The sequence below is a fragment of the Hermetia illucens genome, chromosome 6 (assembly GCF_905115235.1).
Source record: "Hermetia illucens chromosome 6, iHerIll2.2.curated.20191125, whole genome shotgun sequence".
Lineage (NCBI taxonomy): Eukaryota > Metazoa > Arthropoda > Insecta > Diptera > Stratiomyidae > Hermetia > Hermetia illucens.
The window spans coordinates 99,213,844-99,238,487 of record NC_051854.1 but is presented as its reverse complement, the minus strand read 5'-3'; the positions used below and the strand labels follow the sequence as shown (position 1 = coordinate 99,238,487).

At 42.9% G+C, this 24,644-nt stretch overlaps 1 protein-coding gene across 1 annotated transcript; it reads left to right on the top strand.

Moving 5' to 3' along the window:
- The first annotated feature begins 1,926 nt into the window (after positions 1–1,926).
- Positions 1,927–18,774, top strand: LOC119659793 (phosphatidylinositol 3-kinase catalytic subunit type 3). Its single transcript, XM_038068062.1, has 9 exons — positions 1,927–2,138; positions 2,201–2,819; positions 2,887–2,982; positions 11,726–11,811; positions 11,950–12,416; positions 12,502–12,828; positions 12,892–13,165; positions 17,902–18,263; positions 18,329–18,774. Exons 1-9 carry the CDS (start codon positions 2,068–2,070, stop codon positions 18,772–18,774), a joined length of 2,748 nt encoding a protein of 915 aa, XP_037923990.1. The 5' UTR covers positions 1,927–2,067.
- The last annotated feature ends 5,870 nt before the right edge of the window (positions 18,775–24,644 follow it).

Sequence of the window (24,644 nt, the reverse complement as noted above, 5' to 3'; positions counted from 1 at the left end):
CTGCGTAATGAAATTGCTTCACGCGTTAACGCTACCTGGATGAAGTGGCATTTCACAACTGGTGTTCTCTATGATCGACGTATCAGCGTACGTCCCAAATCTAAAATTTACTCTAATGTTGTCCGTCTGCCGCTCTCTATAGTTCTGACTGTTAGCCGACTATAAAAGATAATGAACGGGTCTTACGGTTATGGGGACGAAGATGTTGCATTGCGCTGGTGGCGTGACACGTTTTGATCACGTCTGAAATGAGAATATCTCCGATCGATATGGGTTTGCACCGATCGTGAAAAAACTGCAAGAGAGGCGTTTTCGATGGTGTGGTCACGTAATTCACGCTAACGAGAATTCACTTACCAATATTGGTCTGAACATTGAAGTCAATGGTAAGCAACCAAAAAGCCGGCCGAAATAATGGTGGCTTGATACGCTGGATAGGGATTTGACGGCCTCGCGATTACATCCTGATCAGGCATTTGATAAAATGAAATGACGAAACTGATCACGACGAGCCGACCCCGCTTGTGAACGGAACAAAGGCTAAAGAAAAAGAAAAGGATGTGAGGAGCGGCGAGTGCACAATAGCTCTGTGTCACATGACTAAAAAATTCAATGCCCCCTATTTTTTAGAAAGCGATTTAAATAAATCATTTGATGGAAATCCCTGTATTGATAATAGCCAACCTCATACTTTTCACACACTGAGTTTATTATTTGCAAATGCCAAGAATGTAATCTACATCAGATATAAAAAAGGCTGGGGAGAATGAGATTTTTCTTGAATGGAATTTTAATATTTCACTCGAATGTCAATTATTCTCGTTAATTATGACGTCAGCATCTTATTTGTATGGCTTAGGATGCTGTTAATTCGCACGAAATTGATAAGTTTGAACTGCTATAACTTCGACACTAATAGTTGGATTTTCATGATTTTCATGGCATGTGTATGCACGAGGCTGTCCTCCATGTCGGTGCAAAATTTAGTACACCTAGGATGAACGTAAGGGGAGTTTTTTAGTCAATTTCAAAAAGTTGATAATATACTATTAGTGAATTTATTTGAGCAGATACCGGAATGGGACATCTCTCGAAGATTAGATTTCACATAAGTGTTTTCCACAAAACCTTAAAAAGCGCTGCAGATAAGTAGATTCTTTATAAATGCGACTTTAATATTACACGCGAAAATTCGGAAGTCCTAAAAGTTAGTAATATACTATTAGTAAGTTTATTTGAGCAGATATCAGAATGGGACATATTTTGAGGCCTAGATTTCATCTAAGCGCACCACTCTGATTTTTTTCGGATTTTTAGGTTGGGTAGTTTCCGAAAATGAGTCCTGTCTCACTTTAAGTGCGTACATTTTGGCTCCTTACTCACGCACTTTGCAATTAACGCCAAAACTAATATCAGAAATATCGGAAAGTACAAATCGAGACCTTTCATTTGATAGCCTACACGACTATATCTGGTGAAAAAAATTTTTGAATCCCCCCTTTGCATATATGGGGAGCCCCCCTTTAAACTCCACCTAAATTTATGCCACTCGTTGTATGCGTGGGATTTCATAGTTCCCATCTATCCACCAAATTTCGTTCAGATCGGTTTAGCCGTTTTGGAGAAAAGTGCGTGTGACAGACAGACAGATACACAGAAAGACATTGAATCGATTTTAATATTTTACACAAAACCTTAAAAATGATATCAGTCGAAGAGTGATAAGTCGAGGTTAGCTGTATCAAATCATATGCAAAACAGCAAATTTAAAATCATAGTTGTACCCTCTACTATTATAACTACTATTGAATGTTGACCTTAATTAACAGCATTTTTAATGCTCAGTCATAACCGGGCACATCTAAATTATGTTAACAACTGTTTTGAACAAAACTGTACTTATGACTTTCCACCCCCATTCTGACTACCTGTGAAGAAAGGCATTTGCAAAACGAATGCAAGCTTGGCGCCAGCTGATTGTCAACTTGTGGTGTTTATTAGCAGCTTGTAGTGCGTATCCGAATCATTTACGGGTGAATTTTATGGAAGAAAAGACCGCCTGGGAAAATGGACCGCCCAGACGACAACTGCCGCTACATCTATAGTTCGTCATTGGAGCAGAAAGTACAGATCAAAGTGTAAGTAAGAATTTTGTCAGGTTCAGTGCATTTTATTGATTGTGTTCCTTCTATACAAGCAGCGGAACACTCGAGGGTGATAAACAAAAGCCTCAATACGACAAACTCCTGGCGGATCCATTATTACGCTTTTCGGGCCTCTACTCGGAAGAATGCGCTCCGTTGATGGTGCGCTTGGAAGTCTACAATCGTGGGAAGCCTTTTTGTCTGCCAGTTCACACCTCCTACAAACCTTTCACGAAACGCTGGAGCTGGAATGAATGGGTTACGCTCCCGCTGCAATTTTCGGACTTACCGCGAACTGCACTTCTGGTTTTAACAGTCTTGGACTGCGCGGGACCTGGGAAGACAACAGTAGTTGGCGGAACGACAATATCTTTGTTTTGCAAGAATGGAATATTTCGTCAGGGAATGTTCGATCTGAGGGTTTGGCTGGACGTCGAAGGCGATGGGACCCAACCAACAACGACACCAGGGAAAGGAAAGAGCTCCAACCAGTCTCAGATGCAACGATTAGGAAAGTTGGCCAAGGAACATCGCAATGGACAAATTCCCAAAGTGGATTGGCTTGACCGTCTCACGTTCCGTGAAATTGAAATGATCAACGAAACGGAAAAGAGAAAGTCCGAGTTTTTGTATTTGATGATCGAGTTTCCAACGATTTGCGTGGAAGATAAAACGGTGAGTGGCGACTGGCGCTTCTTTGTTCTGGTAATTGAGGTAATGGTGGTTTCGAATTTCGTTGCAGTACTCGATTGTCTACTACGAGCCGGATGGAGACAAAAAGTATAGTTTTGTGTGCAAGCCGAGACTTGTGATTGTGCCGGACTCGGAAATTTTGCAGGTAAATGGACGAAAACTAATATCACCACCTCTAGAGAGTGTTAGCCAAATGCAAAACTTAGAATTGCATGATTTCTCGTTTTCCCAAGATCTACTTCGCAAATGATTTCGAAACCGATTGTTGGCGACTACTTGTTTTATTCAGCGTTGTTATTCTAAGTTGTGTAATTTTGACGGAGAATATTGTCAAGATTGGCACTGCTGAACGCTTTATGGAGTTTAGCGTTTTCATCAATTTTCATCAATATAATTCGATTTTTTTTTGTTTGGCACAATATGTTGGTTTGTCACACCCTCAACATTGCAATGGCGCAACAACCGGCTTCGCCTTAGTAAGGACTGCAGGCATCCCGGTTTTGCCCCGAGGTCCGTCAAATCGATATCCCTAAAAGCTGTCTGACGTCCTGACCTACGCTATCGCTCCATCTGACGGTCCGCCACGTCTTTTTTTGCCACAGATATTGCCCTTATAGGATTTCCAGGCTGGGTCATCCGCACCCATACGGATTAGGTGACCCGCCCACCGCAACCTATTGAGCGGGATTTTATCCACAACCAGAGGGTCAGGGTATCGCTCATAGATTTCGTCGTTATGTAGGAGGCTACGAAATCGTCCATCCTCATGTAGGGGGTCAAGAATTCTTCTCTCGAACGCGGCCAAGAGTTCGTAGTTTTTCGATGAATACAAAAGGACTGGAAAGATCATCGTAAGAGCTTTGACCCTATGGTGAGACGTTTGGAGCGAAACAGTTTTTGGAAGCTGAAATAATTTCTGTTGACAGCCAACAACCGTACGCGGATGTCGTTACTATTGTCGGTTGTGATTTTCGACCTTTGATAGGAGAAATTTCCAACAATCTCAAAGTTGTAGTCTTCTCCTATCTTTATTGTTTTCATTTGACCAGTGTGATTCGACGTTGAGGACGCATGATAATGGTCTTGAGAGTGATCCTGTTGCTTTTACCTGCCCTCGCACATTGGTCAGGGTCAGCCTAGTCAGTCTTATTAATTTCGTCGGGATACCGAATTCTCTCATGGCCGTGTACAGTTTTACCCTGGCTATGCTATCATAGGCGGCTTTAAAGTCGATGAACAGATGGTGCAACTGTTGTCCATATTCCAACAGTTTTTCCATCGCTTGCCGCAGAGAGAAAATCTGATCTGTTGCTGATTTGCCTGGAGTGAAGCCTCTTTGGTATGGGCCAATGATGTTCTGGGCGTATGGGGCTATCCGGCCTAGCAAGATAGTGGCGAATATCTTATAGATGATACTCAGCAACGTGATACCTCTATAATTGCTGCACTGTGTGATATTTCCCTTTTTATGTATGAGACGGATAATGCTCCTTTGCTAATCGTCCGGCATTGATTCGCTGTTCCACATCTTGAGCACAAGTTGATGAACCACTTGGTGTAATTGGTCGCCTCTATATTTAACCAATTCGGCTGTAATTCCATCGGCTCCTGGCGACTTATGATTTTTGAGCCGATGAATTGCGCGGACTGTTTCTTCTATACTTGGTGGTGGCAGTATTTTTCCATCGTCTTCAGTTGGCGGGACCTCCAACTCGCCGATATTCTGGTTGTTCAGTAGTTCATCGAAGTACTCAACCCATCGCTCCAATATGCCCATTCTGTTGGAAATCAGATTTCCCTTTTTGTCTCGGCAGGATGAACATCGAGGTGTGTAAACTTCCGCGCCTGGTGCGGTTGCTCCCTGTACTTTTCGAGTTCACAGACCTGTTGGTTCGTCCATGCTTCCTTTTTTCGTCTGTGAAGTCGCTTCTCCGCTCACCGGAGTTCGTGACAAGTCTCCCCGCGGGCACGCACGTTCTTTGAGAATGCATTACTCGGCATGCAGCATTCTTTCGTTCCGTTGCTAGCTTATATTCATTGTCAAACCAGCCGTTCCGACTCTTTTTGCGGCTGGGGCCAAGTATGTTTGCGGCCGTATTTATGATAACGTTCTTCAGGTGAGTGTGAAGATCATTTGTTGATGCTTCATCTCTAGGATCTATGTTGACTACGGTTATTGCGGCATGTATTTTCCTCTTATAGGTGTTGCGGAGGGCTGTGTTGTGGATGGCTTCAGTGTTGACTCTCACCTGATTATCAGAGCGGATTCTGGGTGGTGTTGCTCGGAGCACCATGCCAACGAGAAAGTGATTCGAGTCTATATTGGCCCACCTATATGTTCTGACATTCATCAAGGCTCAGAGGCGGAGGCATTGAATCAACATATCCCGTCCCGTTTTTAGGCGCGGAAAATTCACCCCCATCTTTCTCCGTCTGCAGGTTTTCGTTAAGGAAGAACTTTCAGCGATCGGCACGTGGAGGCGGAGATAGTGATGGCAGTAGAGCTGTTGTTGAACCAAAAGGCGATTCCCAGGTTTTATGCTCCATCGTGGATACCAATCCATATTTCGCCCTGGGACCTATACTACCCTTTGACCGCCTCCAAATGTTTACATGGGGAAAACGATGGTTTGTAGCCATCGAGGGCAATTTTTAGATATATGTATATTGTTCGCTACCCTTTACGTAACCTCCTTCAGAAGAATTATGGAGAGATCAAGTGAAACCATAGAAGTAGAAAATTGGTACTGTTTACTGCATGGTGCCATCTCAGTGTCTGAACCTTTCAGACAAATGGACTATTATCAATATCGGGGATCCCGTTTGTCGCAAAATTGCCGTCATCATGTAATTTTGAGTTCATGATTTCGAAAATGGTCCGTGGATGTTTCTGCTGTGGTCCATAATACAAATGAACCACGCGAGTCTTCACAGAAACTCTCGTTAGTGTTTGCTCTACTTGTATAACTTTATAGGATAATTTTCCTCGAAATTGGAAAGCTCTTCACTTTATTCGTGTTTCAAGCAAATGACTCACAAACTCTCGTCAATTTTAAATGAGATAGAATTTTCTAGCGCGAAATTTACCGAGTTGTAATTGATTACAATATTTTGAATTTAAGAGGAAAACGCGAGTGTTCACCGACTTATTTCCATGCGGTCCTTACTGTCCCAACCAACGGCATTTTTTTACCGCTGGTTCTCCACTCCCCTGGTGCGTTCAGAAAACGAGTGAGTGGAGAGTTTCAGAGTTCAGCGCCATCTACCCGTCCGCATCCGCAACATCCGAAATAAATTTCGAATGCTGCAGATCCTGCCGCGCCACAAGTGTTTAAGCTAACATATTAGTAGAGGTATTAATTCTTACTGCATACCGACGATTTGTTAGAAAGGATTATAGAATTTTGGTTAGATATAAAGCAAACTGAAATTTTACAAGTTTATTTATATATAAGGTCTTCATGCCAGCTAGTATCAAAAGCTTTCCCTATATCAAGCGTCACAAGTCCTACCGATTGCTTTCTTTGTAGAGTGTTCTTAGTAAACTACTCACTAGATATATGACATATCCATAAATCCTAGTATTACTTTTTCAAATATTTTGTTAAAAACAGGAAGGAAACTCGTCCTTAATTTTGGAGGCATGGCTTTGTTATCGGAACTGTAATTGCTTCGTTCCACTTTTTCTTTTTCTTCAGCTTTTGTCCCGTTCACAAGTGGGATTGGCTCTTCGTGATCGGTTTCGCCATTTTGTTTTATCAACAACCTGATTTGTGTCCGGATAACTGAGTGGTTAGAGCACAAGGCTGTCATACGGAAGGTCGCGATTCAAATCTCACTCTTTACGGTGGAATTTGTATCGTGATTTGACGTCGGATACCAGTCGACTCAGCCGTGAATGAGTACCTGAGTCAAATCAGGGTAATAATCTCGGTCGACCGCAATGATGATCACATTGCCTCCGATAGTGTGCACACCAATCTTGCCGAGTGAGTTACGTGATGCTATCAACGAAGGCGCCTCTCATAATTTTTCCACGATCCGTGCAACCCAATATCGATCGCGGATAACCTCATTTCGGATATAATTAAAAGGTGCCAAGTCACTAGTCCAACGTAACGTCTTCGTCTCCATTACCACAAGACTGTTCATTGTTTTTTATTGTCGGGCAACACTCAGAACAATAGAGAGCGACAGGGCGGATGATACTGCGGTAGATTTTAGATTTGGCACGTTCGTTGATACGTTGATCACAGAGAACATTTATTTCGGAACGCCGCTTTATCCAGGTTGCGCTGATACGTGAAACAATTCAACAACGCAGATCTGATAGCATTGACCCGAGATTTTTAAATCGCTCAATTCTGGGCAGGTCACTGCCATTGGCAGTGATTATGCCTGTTTCATGGCGATCGTTCGTCAAAAATTCAGTTTTATTCAGATTCAATCTAAGACCGTGTTGCATGAAACGATCATTCCATTTTTGGACAAGTTGCTCGAGATCATCTTAGCTACTGTACAGTGTCCATAATAAGAACAGTAGAGAGTGAGAGAGCGTTTCCTTGATGAACACCAACAGAAACACGAAGCGGTTTTGATACACTCGCGACCCTACATTTTGCCATTTTCGGATCATGGTAAAGGAGTTGGACCCAGTGCACGAGTTCTTCGGACACTAACTGTTGTCGTAGAGCATACGAGATGGGTCCGTGTGGCACACGGTCAACGCTTTCTCTAGATCCAGAAATGCAATGTAAAAAGGTCGATACTTCTCACGGTGTTTCTCCATGAATAACCGCGTAGCGTGTATTGCGTCCATAGTACCGCAGTTCTTGACAAATCCGGATTGATTCACGGTGATTTGAGCGGTTTCGCGAATACGGTTGTCAAGAATGCGTCCAAAAATTTTCATGGTATGGTATCGGACCGTAATTTGAACATTCTGCTGGACTATCTTTTTGTTCCATACTGGAACCTACCTTACTGCATAACCTAATTGAAAATTTCACTGAGCCACAGTGTTGGGTCCCAGCTTCCCAGAGTTTAGATGCGATGTCCTGCGGCTTTTCTCGATTCCATTCATTTTATTGTCTCCTCGACTTCAGATACGCTGACAAGTGGAATTGCTTCAAATGTCGGCAATGTTTATGGAAGTGGAGGAGGAAAAAATTCTTCAGTTGAAATCTGATCGAAATATGTCTCGCCATCTATCCGTTGTGGCTCGTCGGTCGATATTGAGATATCCTCTGTGCCTTCGTGTCGGCCTTTGGCAAATCGATACCGGCTTTGCAATTAGTGACGGTGGTAAAATGTCGACGTCTTATGAGTATATAGTCAGTTTGCGTTTTACTATTCCCACTTTAAAATGTAGGAAGGTGAGACAATCGGTTTTTGAAGCATATATTTATAAGTACAGTGCGCGCTCCAAACCTTCAAACTTTCTCCTCATGGTACCTGTTACTGTCTGCCTTTTCACTCACATGACCATTAACGTCGCCTGCAATGATGATATAGTTATCAGCAGGCATTTTGCAGGTCTTTGTATCGAGAAGTTCCCAAACGACATTTTTCTCGTCACCAGGTCGACCTGTGCGGTGCATACGCGGTAAGGAAGTGATAGTGCGATCACCTGATATAATGGTGAGCTTCATCAGCCACTCATAAAATCGCTCGACTTGTTTAATGGCGTCACGGAAACTCTCTAAGATGGCAATGCCAACACCGTATTGAGTGTGTGGGCTACCAAAATAGAGAAGTTTACAGCCATTTTTAACACGTTCGCGTTCTATGTAGCAGCTTTGGAACCAGATCATTGGTTTTCTTGTAGAGCGCAAATATCACTGCACCTTTTTCGAAAGGCTCTTGCGAGCTCCTCGGTCTTTCCAGTGAGGGGCCAATATTTAGCGTGCTGTTTCGATTTATTTTGTTCTGACTAACTTACGTCATGACGCCGTCCATGCGACAAGAACCCTTGCCCATTTCTCGACAGGACTGGGGGATTTAGCATTAATTAGGTAAAGTATTCCTTTAACTAACACTTGTGCTACTGGATTGATTACCAACTACAGTTTTTGAACACAAATTAGTTCTTAGTAATGGATATCCATGATTGCTTGTGTTTCTTTCGATCGGGGATAATCGAGCTGGTGTTGCGGATTATTATTCTGCTTTTGATCATTCAATGATAAGATGATATCATACGCTGATATGCTGTATTGTCTATTAATACCGAGCACATGAAACGCTCACTCCTATCCTTGGAATTTGGTAGCGACATAAATTTGTTGACACCTAACACATTTGAATTACCGGAAGCGTTTGCTAAAACTTGGACTACTTTTCTTTGTTAACTGGAAGGAGATACCGAAGCACTTCCTATATTACCTTTGATTTCGGTATCAAATGGAATAATCCCCATAATATTCACAAAAATATGACTCCACGTTAGGAGCAAGCCATCACCCCGCATGGAACTAGACTCCTTATATTTTTGTCAATTTCCCCTGCCTCAGATCTACAAGAGGCGCGTGATCGTGTCGGTATTTTTTATTTTTAGTTTAGCTTCTTGTCTGTTTTCAGATAAGTCGTGAAATATTCCCTTTTTCGTATTTTTCGTAACGGTGCAGTTCCACGCATCGGCTGAATGACACGTGGAATTTTGTAAAATAAAGTGTGTCCAAAACGATCGCTTCTACATTCGCGAGGCTAGCTAGCTCAGTGGCGTACAAGCGCGGGCAGACGGGGCACTGCAGCGGAGCTTCAGGATTTGCGGGTGAACCTTCATGGTCAATCTCCCCAACTTTTTAAGGGATAGGTTTGCTCTCTTGGTTAGGTTCGGCCAAATAGGATGATCCTTAACCATCGCCTAATCCCAATATGTCGTCACACATGTCTAGTTAATTGAGTTCTGTTGTTTGTACGTTGTAAATAATGTGGCTCATGTAGCTACGGTGCTTTTACTTAGTTGTCGAAGCAGTACAAAGTCATCACTATTCTTTTGTATAACCCGGTCAAGTGTAAGCGAAAGTCTAATTCCACAACATATCGACTCAGTAAATGCGTACAATACGCTCGTTAATATTAAAAATAGACTTCTAGAACAGACACAACTTCATCTTCCCATGCCGCAATTCGTTCTTGTAACCAGATACTTTCGCTTTCTGTAGCAAAATTGTCTGTAAGCGCGTTATTGCAATCGTCAAAGGTAATGCCTGAGAGAGTATTAGCGAAAACGGTACCTTCAACGTTTAGTTTTATTATTGCGGTTTACCTATAATGGACGAGTCTTTACATATCGTGATCAATAATCAATGACTGTTGAACGTCAGTTTGAACTTCTAATATCGCTTCTGATTTTATTAACATCACAATCAAAATTAAATTTCAATTTTGTTGCTTTTACCCGATCAAATGTGCATGGAAATGGTTGAAGCGATTAAAGGTGAATATGATAACAAACTGGGGGTTTAGCATTTCACGCTTCGTTTCTCATTTATCATGTGAATTAGTGTGAAGTGACACAAATTGTGTGTTTATTGTTTTAGAATCTGTTACATAAGAGCGTGGTCACTGTTAAATAATAACAACAATTGATTTTTCGAAAATTCGCAAATTTATTGATAATTTGGTCCTCAATACTCAATGCAAATACCTCAGTAGGAAGTCCAATCTCCTGTATTGTCAATTATCGCCTGGCACCGTCGGGGCATACTTTCCACTAGTTTTTCTGCATATTCTACCGGAAAGGACCTCCAAATTTTCCAAATTTGTCGAGAAAGTTGATCTAAATTACATGGCTTGCGTCTGCGAAGCTGCATTTTCATCAGAGCCCACACATTTTCTATGGGATTTGCATCCGGTGACTGAGATGGCCAATCTAAAGTGACAACTCCGTTTTGCGCCTTCCACTCGCTACACGCTCGACTCCGATGTTTCAGATCGTTGTCCTCTTGAAGGATGCAGCTTTCATTTTTCTTGATATACCATTGCTTAGCAGATGGTAGCAAAGCCTTTTGATATATTTTATTCATTTTTTCGGCATTTAAATTCGCGGTAAATAAGAACAAAGTACCGAAACCTCTGTTTGAGAAGCACCCCCAAAACATGGACCTTGACGGGGTGTTTAACAGTCCGTTGAAGCATCCTACTGGTGGAGGTTGTCCAGGCGTGTTTGATGCTCGGAAATGCCCAGAAGGAGGATTCATCAGAAAAAATTACGTTGCTCCAATCGCGGTCCAAGTTTTCCTTCGTCCATTCCACTCGTTTTTCAACGTGTTTTGCACTCAACATTGGTTTTTCCAAAGTACTGCGATATTTCAGTTTATTGGCAAGCAAGTGCCTGCGAATCGTTCCGTAAGATATGTCAACACCTTTCGCTTTCAATTTCACAGCAGCTCCACGTAAAGTCAAAGTTGGGTCTTTCGAGAACAATGCGAGAATCTTTTTTTCGTCTTTTTTTGAGACTTTGCTTGCACTTCCGCGATCAGGAAAATCATCAACGTTACCGATCTTTTTATAGCGATTTATCCACTTGCTAACGAACTGCTTCGACTTTCCCATATATTTCGCAGCAGCAGTTTGCGTTAATTTGGGTCCTTTTTCATGCAAACATAGAAAAATTGCCTCAAAGCGAGAGGCGTAAACAGCACTCATTTCGAAAAACCACTCAATTGAAGACTAAATTTGACAGAGAGCTGACTTTTTACAAAAAGCATGAAGGACTGAGGTGCCCTCTATGTCATAGAAAAAGAAACAGGACGCTCTGATTTTTTATCTACGTGTAACAGTGACCACGCTGTTATGTAACAGACTGTATGCCTTTTGCCTGGAATTTGAATTGCGCTTATTTATATGAAACTGGTTGAAGTATTGAATTTTTGTCGTTTCAGGACAATTTGGTCGAAAGAAAACATCACAGACTTGCACGTTCCGCTCGATCTGGTTTATCGGATAGAGATGCGAAGCCCACAGCAAGGTTAGCATTAGTCTATGTTCCTTAACTCCCTGCGATGATCAAATCTAAAAACTGCTTGAGATGATCATTACTTAGAATATAATGACTTATGATGAACGATTTTCTAAAATGTATTTCTACAAAAATATGTCATTGCAGCGAAAGAAATACTCTTCATAACATTGTCTACCGATATCCGCCCACATGTAATCTTACCAGTGAAGAACAGGATCTCGTTTGGAAGTTTCGCTTCTATTTGAGTACCCAAAAGAAAGCGTTAACAAAGTTCCTAAAATGCATCAATTGGGAAACAGGTACGGAAGTGCGTCAGGCACTGAAATTACTCGCACAATGGAGTCCAATGGATGTGGAAGATGCTTTGGAACTACTGAGTCCAACATTCACACATCCTGAAGTTCGACGCTACTCGATTTCTCGTCTAAAACAAGCGCCCGATGAAGATCTTATTTTGTATCTACTACAATTGGTTCAAGCTTTGAAGTATGAGAATTTTGATGATATTATGGAGTCTTATAAGAGGATACTGCCTGATAAAGAAATTATCAAATCACTTGATGATGCTGGGCTAGATCAAAGTAGTGCATCTGATTCGGTGACAACCGCTAGTAAGTATAATTCTCTCGAGATTACTTTCAACCCGATTGATTATGTACATGTTCATCGTTTCATGCGAGCTTTGAATTTTTACAGTGGATGGCAGTCTGGTTTCATCAGTGAAACATATGCCGATGGAAGCTTCATCACCCATTGCCGTGCCAATCATGACAAGCCTTGAGGCTAATGCGTCTGAAATTTCAGAGGCATCTAATACATTAATGAGTGACAACGCGACTACCCCCTGTGACCTTGCAACGTTTTTGATTCAGCGAGCCTGCAAAAATGCGACTCTAGCTAATTATTTGTACTGGTACTTGTCCATTGAAGTAGAAGACCAAGAATCAGTACGGAAACAAGATGAGCGTATCCGGAATATGTACGTGATGGTTTTGAAAACATTTCTACGGACTTTAGAAAACGGTTAGTAAAGAATGCGTTACTAATATAGGAAAAAATCAAGGGAGATTATTTTTGCCCATTTAGGGACCAATGAATTGCGTATAGTTCGACAAAATCTGGAGAAACAACAGCGTTTCATCGATGAACTTGTCAAGCTAGTGAAAATTGTTGCAAAAGAAACTGGAAATCGACAGAAAAAGACTGAAAAATTCAAACAACTTCTAGCTGATGATGATCATTTTCGTATAAGTTTTGCAAGTTTTGAAGCACGACCATTCCCGTTGGATCCGGAGGTTTTCATCACTGGAACTATACCGCAGAAAACGTCACTTTTTAAAAGTGCTTTAATGCCATCTAAGTAAGTGTAATTTTGTATCATATATCGTAATGGAAAATTTCTAGGCTCTGTTGGTCGCATGTTGTTAAATTGGTGATTAAACACTTATTATCATGGATCGATGAATGATGGAGCAAATACTATTTACCGACTCCGGTTAGTCCTAGGCATCAGTCCACTTGGGGTCTTTTCAGACCTGGGAAGATAACCAAAAATCAGACACACAACGCAGCGGGTACCAGAGGCAGAGCTTCCTTAGAGATTCATTTCGGATTGATTCGTTATGGATCTTAATGGAAGCAAACAACCGTAACATTCCCGGCAATAGATCCATGTTTGCTTTTCTAGGAAGTGAAGAGGAAATAAATAGATGCATCCAAGATCGATTTTTGGGTGCATCCGTTTTCTGCTAGGATAAGATGAAGAAACATACACGAGAAAATCATCTAGGCGACCTCCATTCCATTGATCGTTTGATGAAAATGTCATGATTTTGATGTTTCGCTATGAAGTAATGAATGCAATGGCTCTGGTGTCAGAAAAGATTATCACGTTTTTTACCTATTCGATGAGCTTGACAAATACTCAATGTCAAGTGAGCCATTTGGCGAACGGCCTTTCTTTGTTTTTGTGTTTGTGAAGCATGAGGTTCAGCCATACTAACACAGCGGTATTCTGCAGTGGATTAATAATAGTTGTTGGCCCAACAATTCAATTGGATCAGGGCCTTGAAGTGTGTTAGAGCGCTTCATTCAAGACTGTAACGGTACACTACAGGATTATAGTACCCTATAGGAGGCAATGTGGTCAACATTGCGCTCGCCCGAGATTATTACCCTGATTTGACTCAGGTACTCACTCACAGCTGATTCGACTGGTATCCGGCGTCAAATCACGATACAAATCCCACTGCCACCAGTGAAATTTGAATCGCAACCTTCCGTAGGACAGCCTTGTGTTCTAACCAATTAGCTATCCCGACACGCATTCGTAATATTGCGAAGTCTAATGGTATTAGGGTGTGTTGTGAAAGATTTGATCTTCTGGCTCACAGTCACAAAATTCAACATCACTTAATGAAACAATTATTGATCCGTGTACAATCACAAATGTTCTTTCAACAGCAGGCAGAAACGAAGCTGCCATCAGAAAGCAGCCCTGACACAGTCAGCAACAAGGCTGCACTGCTGCCTAATTCCATGACAATCGGAGAAGTGCATAGGCCTTGACGCGGAGCCAGGCATGACGAGAGGGGGGATGGAAAGGGAGGGGGATTCCCCCGGGCCGGAATAGAAATTTCAATGGAAAGAATTAATAACAGTTGGCCACCAATAACGTTTACCCCATTTGATTTCCACTCCTTTTCACCTCGAGCCCGGATTTTCTCTCTACGGCCTTGGGTGGAGCTATTTAGAGCATTAACCACGACTAGTGGACTGGTCTTATGCTTTTTACTCATGTTGCCATTAAACGAAGAGACTGCTGCATCCGGTGTGGGTGTCGCCGACCCGCCGTTTCTTTCTTCTTCTTTTCCTCTTCTTTTTCTTCAGCCTTTGTCCCGTTCACAAGCGGGGTCGGCTCGTCGTGATCGGCTTCGCCATTTGGCTCTATCGAATGCCTGATCTGGGTGCAATCTCGAGGCTTTCAAATCCCCATCCAGCGTATGAAGCCACCGTTGCTTAGGTCTGCCTTTTGGTCGTTTACCATCGACTTCGATGTTCAGACCAATCTTGGCAAGTGAATTCTCGTTTGCACGAACTGCGTGACCATACCATCGAAGACGCCTCTCTCGCAACTTTTCCACGATCGGTGCAACCCCATAACGATCGCGGATATCCTCATTTCGGATGTGATCTAAACGTGTGACGCCACTAGTCCAACGTAGCATCTTCGTCTCCATTACCGCAAGACGCCGTTCATTGTCTTTTATGGTCGGCCAACACTCAGGACCATAGAGAGCGACTGGACGGACGACATTGCGATAAATTTTAGATTTGAGACGTTCGTTGATATGTCGATCACAAAGGACACCAGTTCATCCAGGTTGCATTAATGCGTGAAGCAATTTCATAACACAGTTCTCCATTGGCTGATAGCGTTGACCCGAGATATTTAAATCGCTCAGTTCTGGGCAGATCACTGCCGCTGACAGTGATTGTGCCTGTTTCATGGGGATCGGTCGTCAAAAATTCAGTTTTGTTTAAATTCAATCTGAGACCGTATTGCATGAGGCGATCATTCCATTTTTGAACAAGTTGCTCGAGATCATTTTTGCTATCAAATGCTAGGAAAACATCATCTGCATCAAGCAGTGTGTACGGCGCTGGACGTTGGATATCCCGTGTGACGGTGTCCATAACAAGGACAAAGAGGAGTGGTGAGAGGGCACTTCCTTGATGAACACCAACAGAGACACGAAGCGGTTTTGATACACCCGCCATACTTCGAACTTTACTTTTCAGATCGTGGTAGAGCAATTGAACCCAGCGCACGAGTTCGTCTGGCACGAAGTGTTGTCGTAAAGCATACCAGATGAGTTCGTGTGGTACACGGTCAAACGCTTTCTCTAGATCCAGAAAAGCAATGTAAAGAGGGCGATGCTTCTCACGGTGTTTCTCCATGAGTAATCGCGTAGCGTGTATTGCGTCAGTAGTTCCGCAGTTCTTGACAAATCCAGCTTGATTCACGGTTATTTCAACGATTTCGCGAATATGGTTGTCAAGAATGCGTTCAAAAATCTTCATGGTATGGGAAAGTAACCGGATCGGACGGTAATTTGAACATTCTGCTGGGCTACCTTTCTTTTTCCATATTGGAAGAGTGGTACTTTCTTGCCAGTCAGATGGTGTTCTTCCTTCCTGAATAACCCGGTTAAAGAATTCACTGAGCCATAGTGTTGAGTCCCAGCTCTTCGCTTTCCAGAGCTCAGATGCGATGTCGTCAGGTCCTGTTGCTTTCCCCAATTTCATTTGTTTTATTGCCTCCTCGACTTCAGTTGCGCTGACTGGTGGCACTGGTCCAAATGTCGGCAATGATTGTGGAAGTGGAGGATGAGCAAATTCTTCAGTTGAAATCTGCTCGAAGTATTCTCGCCATCTATCCGTTGCGGCTCGACGGTTGGTAAGCAAAGTACCGTTCTTGTCATTAACACAACAGAAGTGTTCGATATCCTGTGTGCGTTCATCACGGCTTTTAGCAAGTCGATACCGTCTGCCTTTTCACCCAAATGACCATTAAGGTCGCCGGCAATGATTATGTAATCGTCAGCAGGCACGTGACAAGTCTTTTCATCGAGAAGTTGCCAGAAGGCATCTTTCTCGGCATCAGGTCGACCTGTCTGTGGTGCATACGCGGTGAAGAAGTGAATAGTGCGATCAGCTGATATAATGGTGAGCTTCATCACCCGATCATCAAATCGTTCGACTTCTTTAATGGCATCACGGAAACCCTCTGTGATGGCAATGCCAACACCATATTGAGTGTATGGGTTACCAAAATAGAGAAGTTTGTAGCCATTTTAACCGCGTTCGCGTTCAATGTCGCAGCTTTTGGCACCAGCCATCGGGTTTCTTGCAGAGCGCAGATGTCAATGCGAATTTTCCGAAGGGCTCTTGCGAGTTCCTCCGTCTTTCCAGTTAGGGTACCAACATTTAGCGTGCAGACACGTATTTGTTTTGTTCGTTGTGTGCGGACTAACTTGCTTACGTCGTGACGCCGTCCATGCGTCAAGAACCCTTGCCCATTTCTCGACAGGACCGGGGCCCGTCCTGCCGCGCCGACCCGCCGTTTCTTTGCAGGCATATTCCAAGATCGGATGGCATAGCAACGTTTATGTCCTCATCCCTACGAAATTTCGCATTCTTTCAAAGCACCTGCTCCTACTGTCGGAAGAAGGCCTCTTCAAGTTCACGGTGTCAGAATGAATCTCTTTTCATATAACGGTATCAAGCCTTGGTAGAAGCAGACGAGAAAGTTCCGAAAGCAAAATGTATTTCTGTAGTATTTCTTACTATTAAACAAATAAATGAAGCAAAATACGTATTTTTACTTTCGTTAGTTTTTTTTATAAAGACTTGTATATTACTTTCGAGGAGATTTAATGTTCGAAGTATTGTCGAATTCTTCGTTCATTATGGGCATATTGCAGGCGAACAAAGGGGGGGGTCCTTTGAACACTTCGATCTCTCACGTATCATTGTACAAAATTCACGTGTTTCTTCCTGTGCATGGGTCCGGTTCGAGTCAGCCTAACATAAGCAACACATGAACTAAACCTGAAAATGAAAAATGGAAAAAAAACTCCGGACCCGAATGCCGCGATCGAAAGGGAGAAGAATCCACGACGGATGACATTCTCGATCAATGTTTCCTCTGCCTCAGACGTTTTGTGAGGCGCGGTCTCCGAGTTTCCCACCCTCCCTTCTTCCCTCCTCCTTATTAACTCCGAAGTACTCTTTTTAACAAGGGGCATCCTCCCAAAATCATTGCCTGAAGATGTCAAGGTACGGTCGTTTGACCATTGTAAATCCACCTAAGTCATAACAATCTGGTAAAAAAACTTCAACAACAGCGACCGACTCAACTTGCTCGTATCTCGTCGGTTCTGATTCAAGTGAAAAAAAACGTGGATACAATCCGCACAGTCAGCCGTTGTAAAGACTGTTGTGTTGTGCTTACGAAAAATATAGTACAAAAATTTGTAACTTTTGGACACTATGAAAAGTCTTTTGTCCCATAACTTGCTACTTTGCTTACAGACTAACATTTCTAACTACTGAATTTGGAAAAGAGTACGTTGCAATCTTCAAACACGGCGATGATTTACGTCAGGATCAACTGATCTTACAGATGATAACGTTGATGGACAAGTTGTTGCGCCGTGAAAATTTGGATTTAAAACTGACGCCATACAAAGTTCTTGCAACCAGTTCGAAACATGGCTTTTTGCAGTATATCGACTCCTATACGGTCGCAGATGTATTAACTCGTGAAGGGAGTATACTGAATTTCTTCCGAAAATATAACCCAAGTGAAACGGGCCCGTATGGAATCCTCCCTGAGATTATGGACACCTACATTAAAAGTTGTGCGGGATACTGTGTGATTACATACTTGCTAGGTTGGTTGAAGAGAAATATAGTCTGAAAACATGAAATGTTTGGTTAATATTACTGCTGGTTTCAGGTGTTGGTGATCGTCACTTGGACAATCTACTTCTGACCACATCGGGCAAACTTTTCCACATAGATTTCGGATACATTTTGGGACGTGATCCCAAACCAATGCCGCCACCAATGAAACTCAGCAAAGAAATGGTTGAAGCGATGGGCGGGATTAGTTCCGAACATCATCATGAGTTTCGTAAACAATGTTATACCGCATATCTGCATTTGCGTCGTCATGCTAACGTTATATTAAATTTATTCGCCTTAATGGTGGATGCTTCCGTGCCGGATATTGCTCTTGAGCCGGATAAGGCTGTGAAGAAGGTTGAAGAAAATCTTCAGTTAGGATTGACCGATGAGGAGGCAGTACAACATCTGCAAACTTTGTTGGATGTGTCGATTTCAGCTGTTATGCCTGCACTGGTTGAACAAATTCATAAATTGGCTCAATACTGGAGGAAGTGAGAGAATGAAACAAAATGTAATTTATTAGTTGAAAATATATGTATTATTCTCATAATTAGTCGATACGTTCTTGAATACATTTCTAATAAGAGTAAACAATCGATAATGTTAATTTGGCATGTTTAAGCATGAAAGATTCAATAAATTTATTCCATTTCTAAGGAATTGTATATTTCATCGGACAGTAAATAATAAGAATTGTAAGAACAAGCCAAGGATTGAATGGCTGATAGATACCGAGTATCGAAATTATATATCCATTTTGGAAATAGCTGATTTCCTGAAGAGCTTGCATTTGAATCTAGGACTTAGCGCAACAAAACTGATTAGATTCAGTTCAGCCCTTTTTCAGTTAAGTGTACCAGGTGTACTCCTAGTTAATTTCCGGTTTTTTCGATTGATGGTGTTCTATGTTTTGTGTCACTGTTGGTCGCACATACCTGCCATTTTGTTTAGTTGTTGTCGAGTGTCTAAACTGCGTTGACGTTTCCCTAAAAAGTTCCCCCAGCAAATTTTTATTGCGCGTCAAAAATGACGGCGTACGTACCGAATTTCGAGCATATGCGCCATGCATTGCTTTTCATGTTCAATCAAGGAAAAGAAGCGTCCGAGAGCCACTGTGCACTTGTGGAGTTTATGGCGATCGTGCATTAACACTTCGAACATGTGAAACGTGGTTTCGACAATTCAAAAATGGAGATTTCGACCTGAGCGACGCCGCACGCTCCGGCAAGCGAAAATCGTTTGATGACGCCGAATTGCAAGCATTATTGAATGAAGACAACACGCAAACGCAACGACAGCTTGCAGATACGTTGGGAGTTCAACAGCAAGCAATTTCGAAACGTTTGCGAGCCATGGGAAAAAATTCTGAAGTGTGGAAAGTGGGTGCCGCATGAACTGACCGAGAGACAAATGGAGAACCGAAAAGTGACGTGCGAAATGCTGCTTTAACGGTGTGGTGCGACCAGACCGTTGCGATCTACTTTGAACTGCTGAAACCGTGTGTTGTATAATCTTTTCTTATTGTTGAAGTTAACTGGCAATAGATGTCCTTGTGCCCATGAATAGCACATTGGTACCCCATTACATCTAAATTGCTAGCAGACATTCTAGTTTTCAGAAGGAGATATTTCGCTAACTACTTGATATGCTAGTTCGAAAACGGATGAATGAATGCGTTGGCGACACCCAACTTCGATGCATCTATTAAAAAAAACCGCCATCCATCACATAAATCTACAGCTCAATCATCGCTCTTACCTGAATTACCATTTCGACCTTGAATTGTGCTATCCGAAGACCCGCTGGTGAACATAGAGCATTCTTTTTTTCTGGTGAAGTTAATCTCATGCAAATAAAATGTCTCCTCTTCCAAGTGGAGATCCTTGCAAGTTCCACACGAAATGGCAACCTGAAATTACTTTGCCGCAATGCAGACTTGACTTTTAGCCACAAAATGTTGAACCAGTCTTAGAAGCACTACCAGATCTACACAGGCAGCTTTGTTCATGTTTCGGTCTAGACGCGCCGCTACTCATCATCATCATCATCAACGGCGCAACAACCGGTATCCGGTCTAGGCCTGCCTTAATAAGGAACTCCAGACATCCCGGTTTTGCGCCGAGGTCCACCAATTCGATATCCATAAAAGCTGTCTGGCGTCCTGACCTACGCCATCGCTCCATCTTAGGCAGGATCTGCCTCGTCTTCTTTTTCTACCATAGATATTGCCCTTATAGACTTTCCGGGTGGGATCATCCTCATCCATACGGATTAAGTGACTCGCCCACCGTAACCTATTGAGCCGGATTTTATCCACAACCGGACGGTCATGGTATCGCTGATAGATTTCGTCATGGTGTAGGCTACGGACGCGCCGCTACTAGTACAAGAAAATCGATTTATATTTCAGCCAGGACGTGTCGAGGGAGGGCGGGAGTCTCATAGGTCGGGTTTGACAACCATCTGAAATCAAAGAAAAATGAGGTTGAGTGCGCAATGCATCTTAATTTCCTTGCCTCAATTATATTAATTATTGTTCGATTCCGATCGATTTTCTAATTTCCTTGTCCGTGTTTATACTACTCCACGGTTTTCTCCGACGCACATAAATCCATTCTGATGCCAACCACAAAGACACCAAAAAAATAGATATGTGAACCTTTTGTATGACATTTAAGGAGCTGCAGAGTTCAAAGTCCCACACATTTCAGTTGAGCTGTACTATTTGAGGACTTACACGGGCCAACTTTCGCGAATTTCGAATTTTTCAGTTTTTATGGGAGCTTTGCCCTCATGATTGTCCATAATTCATCGGAATAGCCATTATGTATCAAGCTTTTACTCTTTTATAAATGCTCTACTTGGAACTTCGTCCTCGTCCCCCCTATTTCAGGGGTCCGTTGTGTAATCGTCGACGGTTCTAAGCATGTAGAAGAGTTATCAGATCGTTTATTCTTGAACCCTTTTGATATCGTCTTCAGAACGCCGATAAGAAAATTTTCGATCAATTTTCTCTTTTTCGGGTCTTCTAGCAACATCCCAGTAGTGGCGTTAAAGTTGTTCGGGGCACCAAGTTGTTCCAGGACATCTGCGCTGCTCCATTCCACCTCTGGAAGTCGAAAAGCATTTATTGAACGATGTGAATTCAGAAATATTCTTCAGGGTTAGTCAGGTATCTTTCCGGTCGTTCGTGCTATCGTCAGTCAAATAATATTTTATAGAACACACCTATCGATCTAAAACAAAGCTTGTACCACCCGATGCTATAGCCCCTGAAGAATACAGGAATTTTCCCGAAAGCTGCTTGCCAAAACCTTATAAGTTGGAGAGTGGAGAGTGGGTGATTCCCTTTGGAATTAGAACTTTCTCGGGGGCTTGGAGTAGAGACATTAACGAAATAAATGGATTATAAGGAGGGGGAGGGGGCATACAGTACCCGCCCATTCATCAACTTTAATAAATTGACGGCAAATGAATACTGGATCCATTACCGAGTTTTTATTGCTGCCGTTTAAATTGACGAAGTGGGATCGCCCGAAAGCCCCTTTCTCTCTTCTGTTCATTTCTAGCTGCAGGTGCCTTGGAGGGTCTCTTCTCAGCGTTGGTATAAATCAAGTATTGCGGTTTGCCTGGAGGCATTATTTTGTTCAGAAGCGGTATCTTTCCCGAGGGCAGATGTTTATCCGTCAACAAGGGATATGCTGTTAATAATCGTGTTCCAATTGTATATTTCTCAACCGTATACGTGAAGTCCAAACCCAAGTTGCCCACTGATGAAAGGTTTTTATTTTTCGTGAGAGTTTCATGATTGCCTTAGTTTTTCCGGGAATGTAGGTCAATCTCAGCAGAACCTTTTCGTTGCACTAAGGTTAGTCGTGGGACACTTGGGCCGTAAAGTTCAGCATTTGCTATCATATTTTAATCCCTGTTATTACTCAGCCTTCCGCATTGTGGTCACACATTGGCTTGTTATGAGAGACTGAATTATCGGGTGACATAAGCTAGTAATCTACAATACATAAAAGGTCTTGCAAACCTCTTTTTGCTTAAAGCTTGTTAGTCCATCCCCCTTCCCCACTTCATTATTTTCAACAAAAGCCTCGAAGAGCACCATTTTCCTAGCCTATGGAAAAAGGCTGTCATCAGCCCCATTCACAAAAGTGGCGATTATACTCTTACCGAGAATTACCATCCCATTTCGCTCCTCGCCTCCTGTTCCAAAATTATGGAAAGTATCTTAGCGACTGGTTATCCGTTCATTTTGACCACTTCATAATGAAGAACAACGCGGCTTTGTTAAACATAGGCTCACTGCCCCCAGCCTGCTCGACTTGATAAGTGACCCCCGTCTTCCTTAGGGGGGGGGGGGGGGGTGATATGATGGCCCTGAGGTGCGCCACCTCGACCTAAATGTTCACCGCCTGCCGCTTCAAACAAAATGGGGGAACTATATTTAAACAGGAGGACTGACGCCTTCCTACTCTTTCTTTTCATTTTTTTTCATTACCATTAACAGAAGCACGTATATAGCTTCTAATTCTTCAATACAATATCCTTTCTTCAATACATATCTTTTTGGGACAGGTTTGTCCAGGCGAAAATCCCTAACTCGAGCCGGAACCCCCCCAAACATAAGGAGACTTCAAAATTTCCAACTGTTTCGGCTCACACTAGAAGGGCTTGACGGATGAGGTGGGTCAAGCGCGAATGTAAAATGATGTCATTCCCTGGCTCACTGCGAAGTCTGACGAGTCAAGCCAAAATGATTTGTCCGAAATAGGCACTTTCACGACAGTTATGATCAGGAGATAATTAGCTGACTGTTAACTTGTGGCTGACTTTACTTAGTGACGCGCGCCAAAACTATCGTCTAACCCCTTCCGTGTCGAACGAATCACCCGGTTATGTTTGTTGCACAATGGCCGCAGCGGCAAATAAAACAGTGAAAGGCCGACATTTGACTACTTAGAGTATTGCGCAAACTCATATGTTATGAAATGCGACTCGATGTATTTAAAGAAAATTCACATTCACGGTTTATTCAACAAACGCGAGGCTCTGGCGCCACACCCATTACATATATCCTTCGATCGCACCGTCCACACCGGTTTTTTTCGGTCGTTGCATCGCCGCGGGGTCACTCACTTATAATGACAGACTGTTGAGCGTAGTTCGTGATTTTTAAGAGGCATTTATGCGACGGTTGCTTACCAATTCTTCTAGCCAGTTGGCTTAATCGTTGATTGTCTTTTTTTTTTGCTAGTTCGCTGGGCCGCACCGTTAAAGGATTTGACCCTGATAGGTTAGTAAAAAAAACCCCAGCAACGAAATTAAGATTCGGATCGTGACCTCGTGCTTACAAAACACCTCACCACGCTGTTCACTACCTTCGTTCTGTCTCTCCTCCCTTCCTCCAAGAACCCAACTCCCCAGCCATGTAGCGCGACAAAACAGAGCAAGGTAGCCACAGTGATAAATGTCCCTTCCGTGGCGGAAGCATGAAACGAAATTATATCGACGTAACACTTTATATCCCGTTCCTTCTCCCCCTCCTCTGGTGTCCAATAGAGATTTATTCCGGAACCTTGACACGTACTCGAGGAGGGCGATCAGACCCGAGTCTGCAAGGGACTCATCTGAAGTGGTTTCGGCCACGAAGCCTCATCGGAGGTTATCTGGTACCATGGGAACTGGGACGGTCCTGTGAGAGCATATGCTTATTTGCAGTTGGCCCCCTAGTGGGAGTTTCATGGTGGTTGTGGTTATGCCTACATCGCGGGCAGAGCTCCTCGGCGCTCAAGCGTGGAGTTGCGCCGTACAACTCGGGTGCCGGACCCCTTAGTTGCGGCAGAGGTGTTAGATAGGCCTCACATCCGCTGGTATGAATGTTGAGTCTGCACTCAGTATAAACCAGGACCGCTGTGCTTGCATGGCGGGGCTCTGATTGTGGTCCCAAAATCAATCCGCTTTCGAAGAGGACCGTGGGATTATGCCTACACGGCAGGTACTCACGTTAAACCCCCCGGAACTTTCATGTAAAAACAATGAGGATATATGATAACATTTAGAGGTGCACTGATATCAAGTTGTGACCGCAACGAATGGCCTATATTGCAATATATGAAGAAATGGGGAACGAGTCGCTAGAATTTTGCAAAAAGAGAAGTCGCAACAAACTACTGGATCAAGACCAACTGAGGAGCTAGACCTTAGAAGAAAATAAAAGAAAATGTAGTATCTTAAAAGAGAAACTGATTGTTGGCATCTGATTATTTCACACGGTTGCGTAGCAGAACTTCGAAGGTAAACACACTTTCGTGGTAATCGTGTGGAAGATTTGAATCTTGGAGATTTGTAAAAGTGAC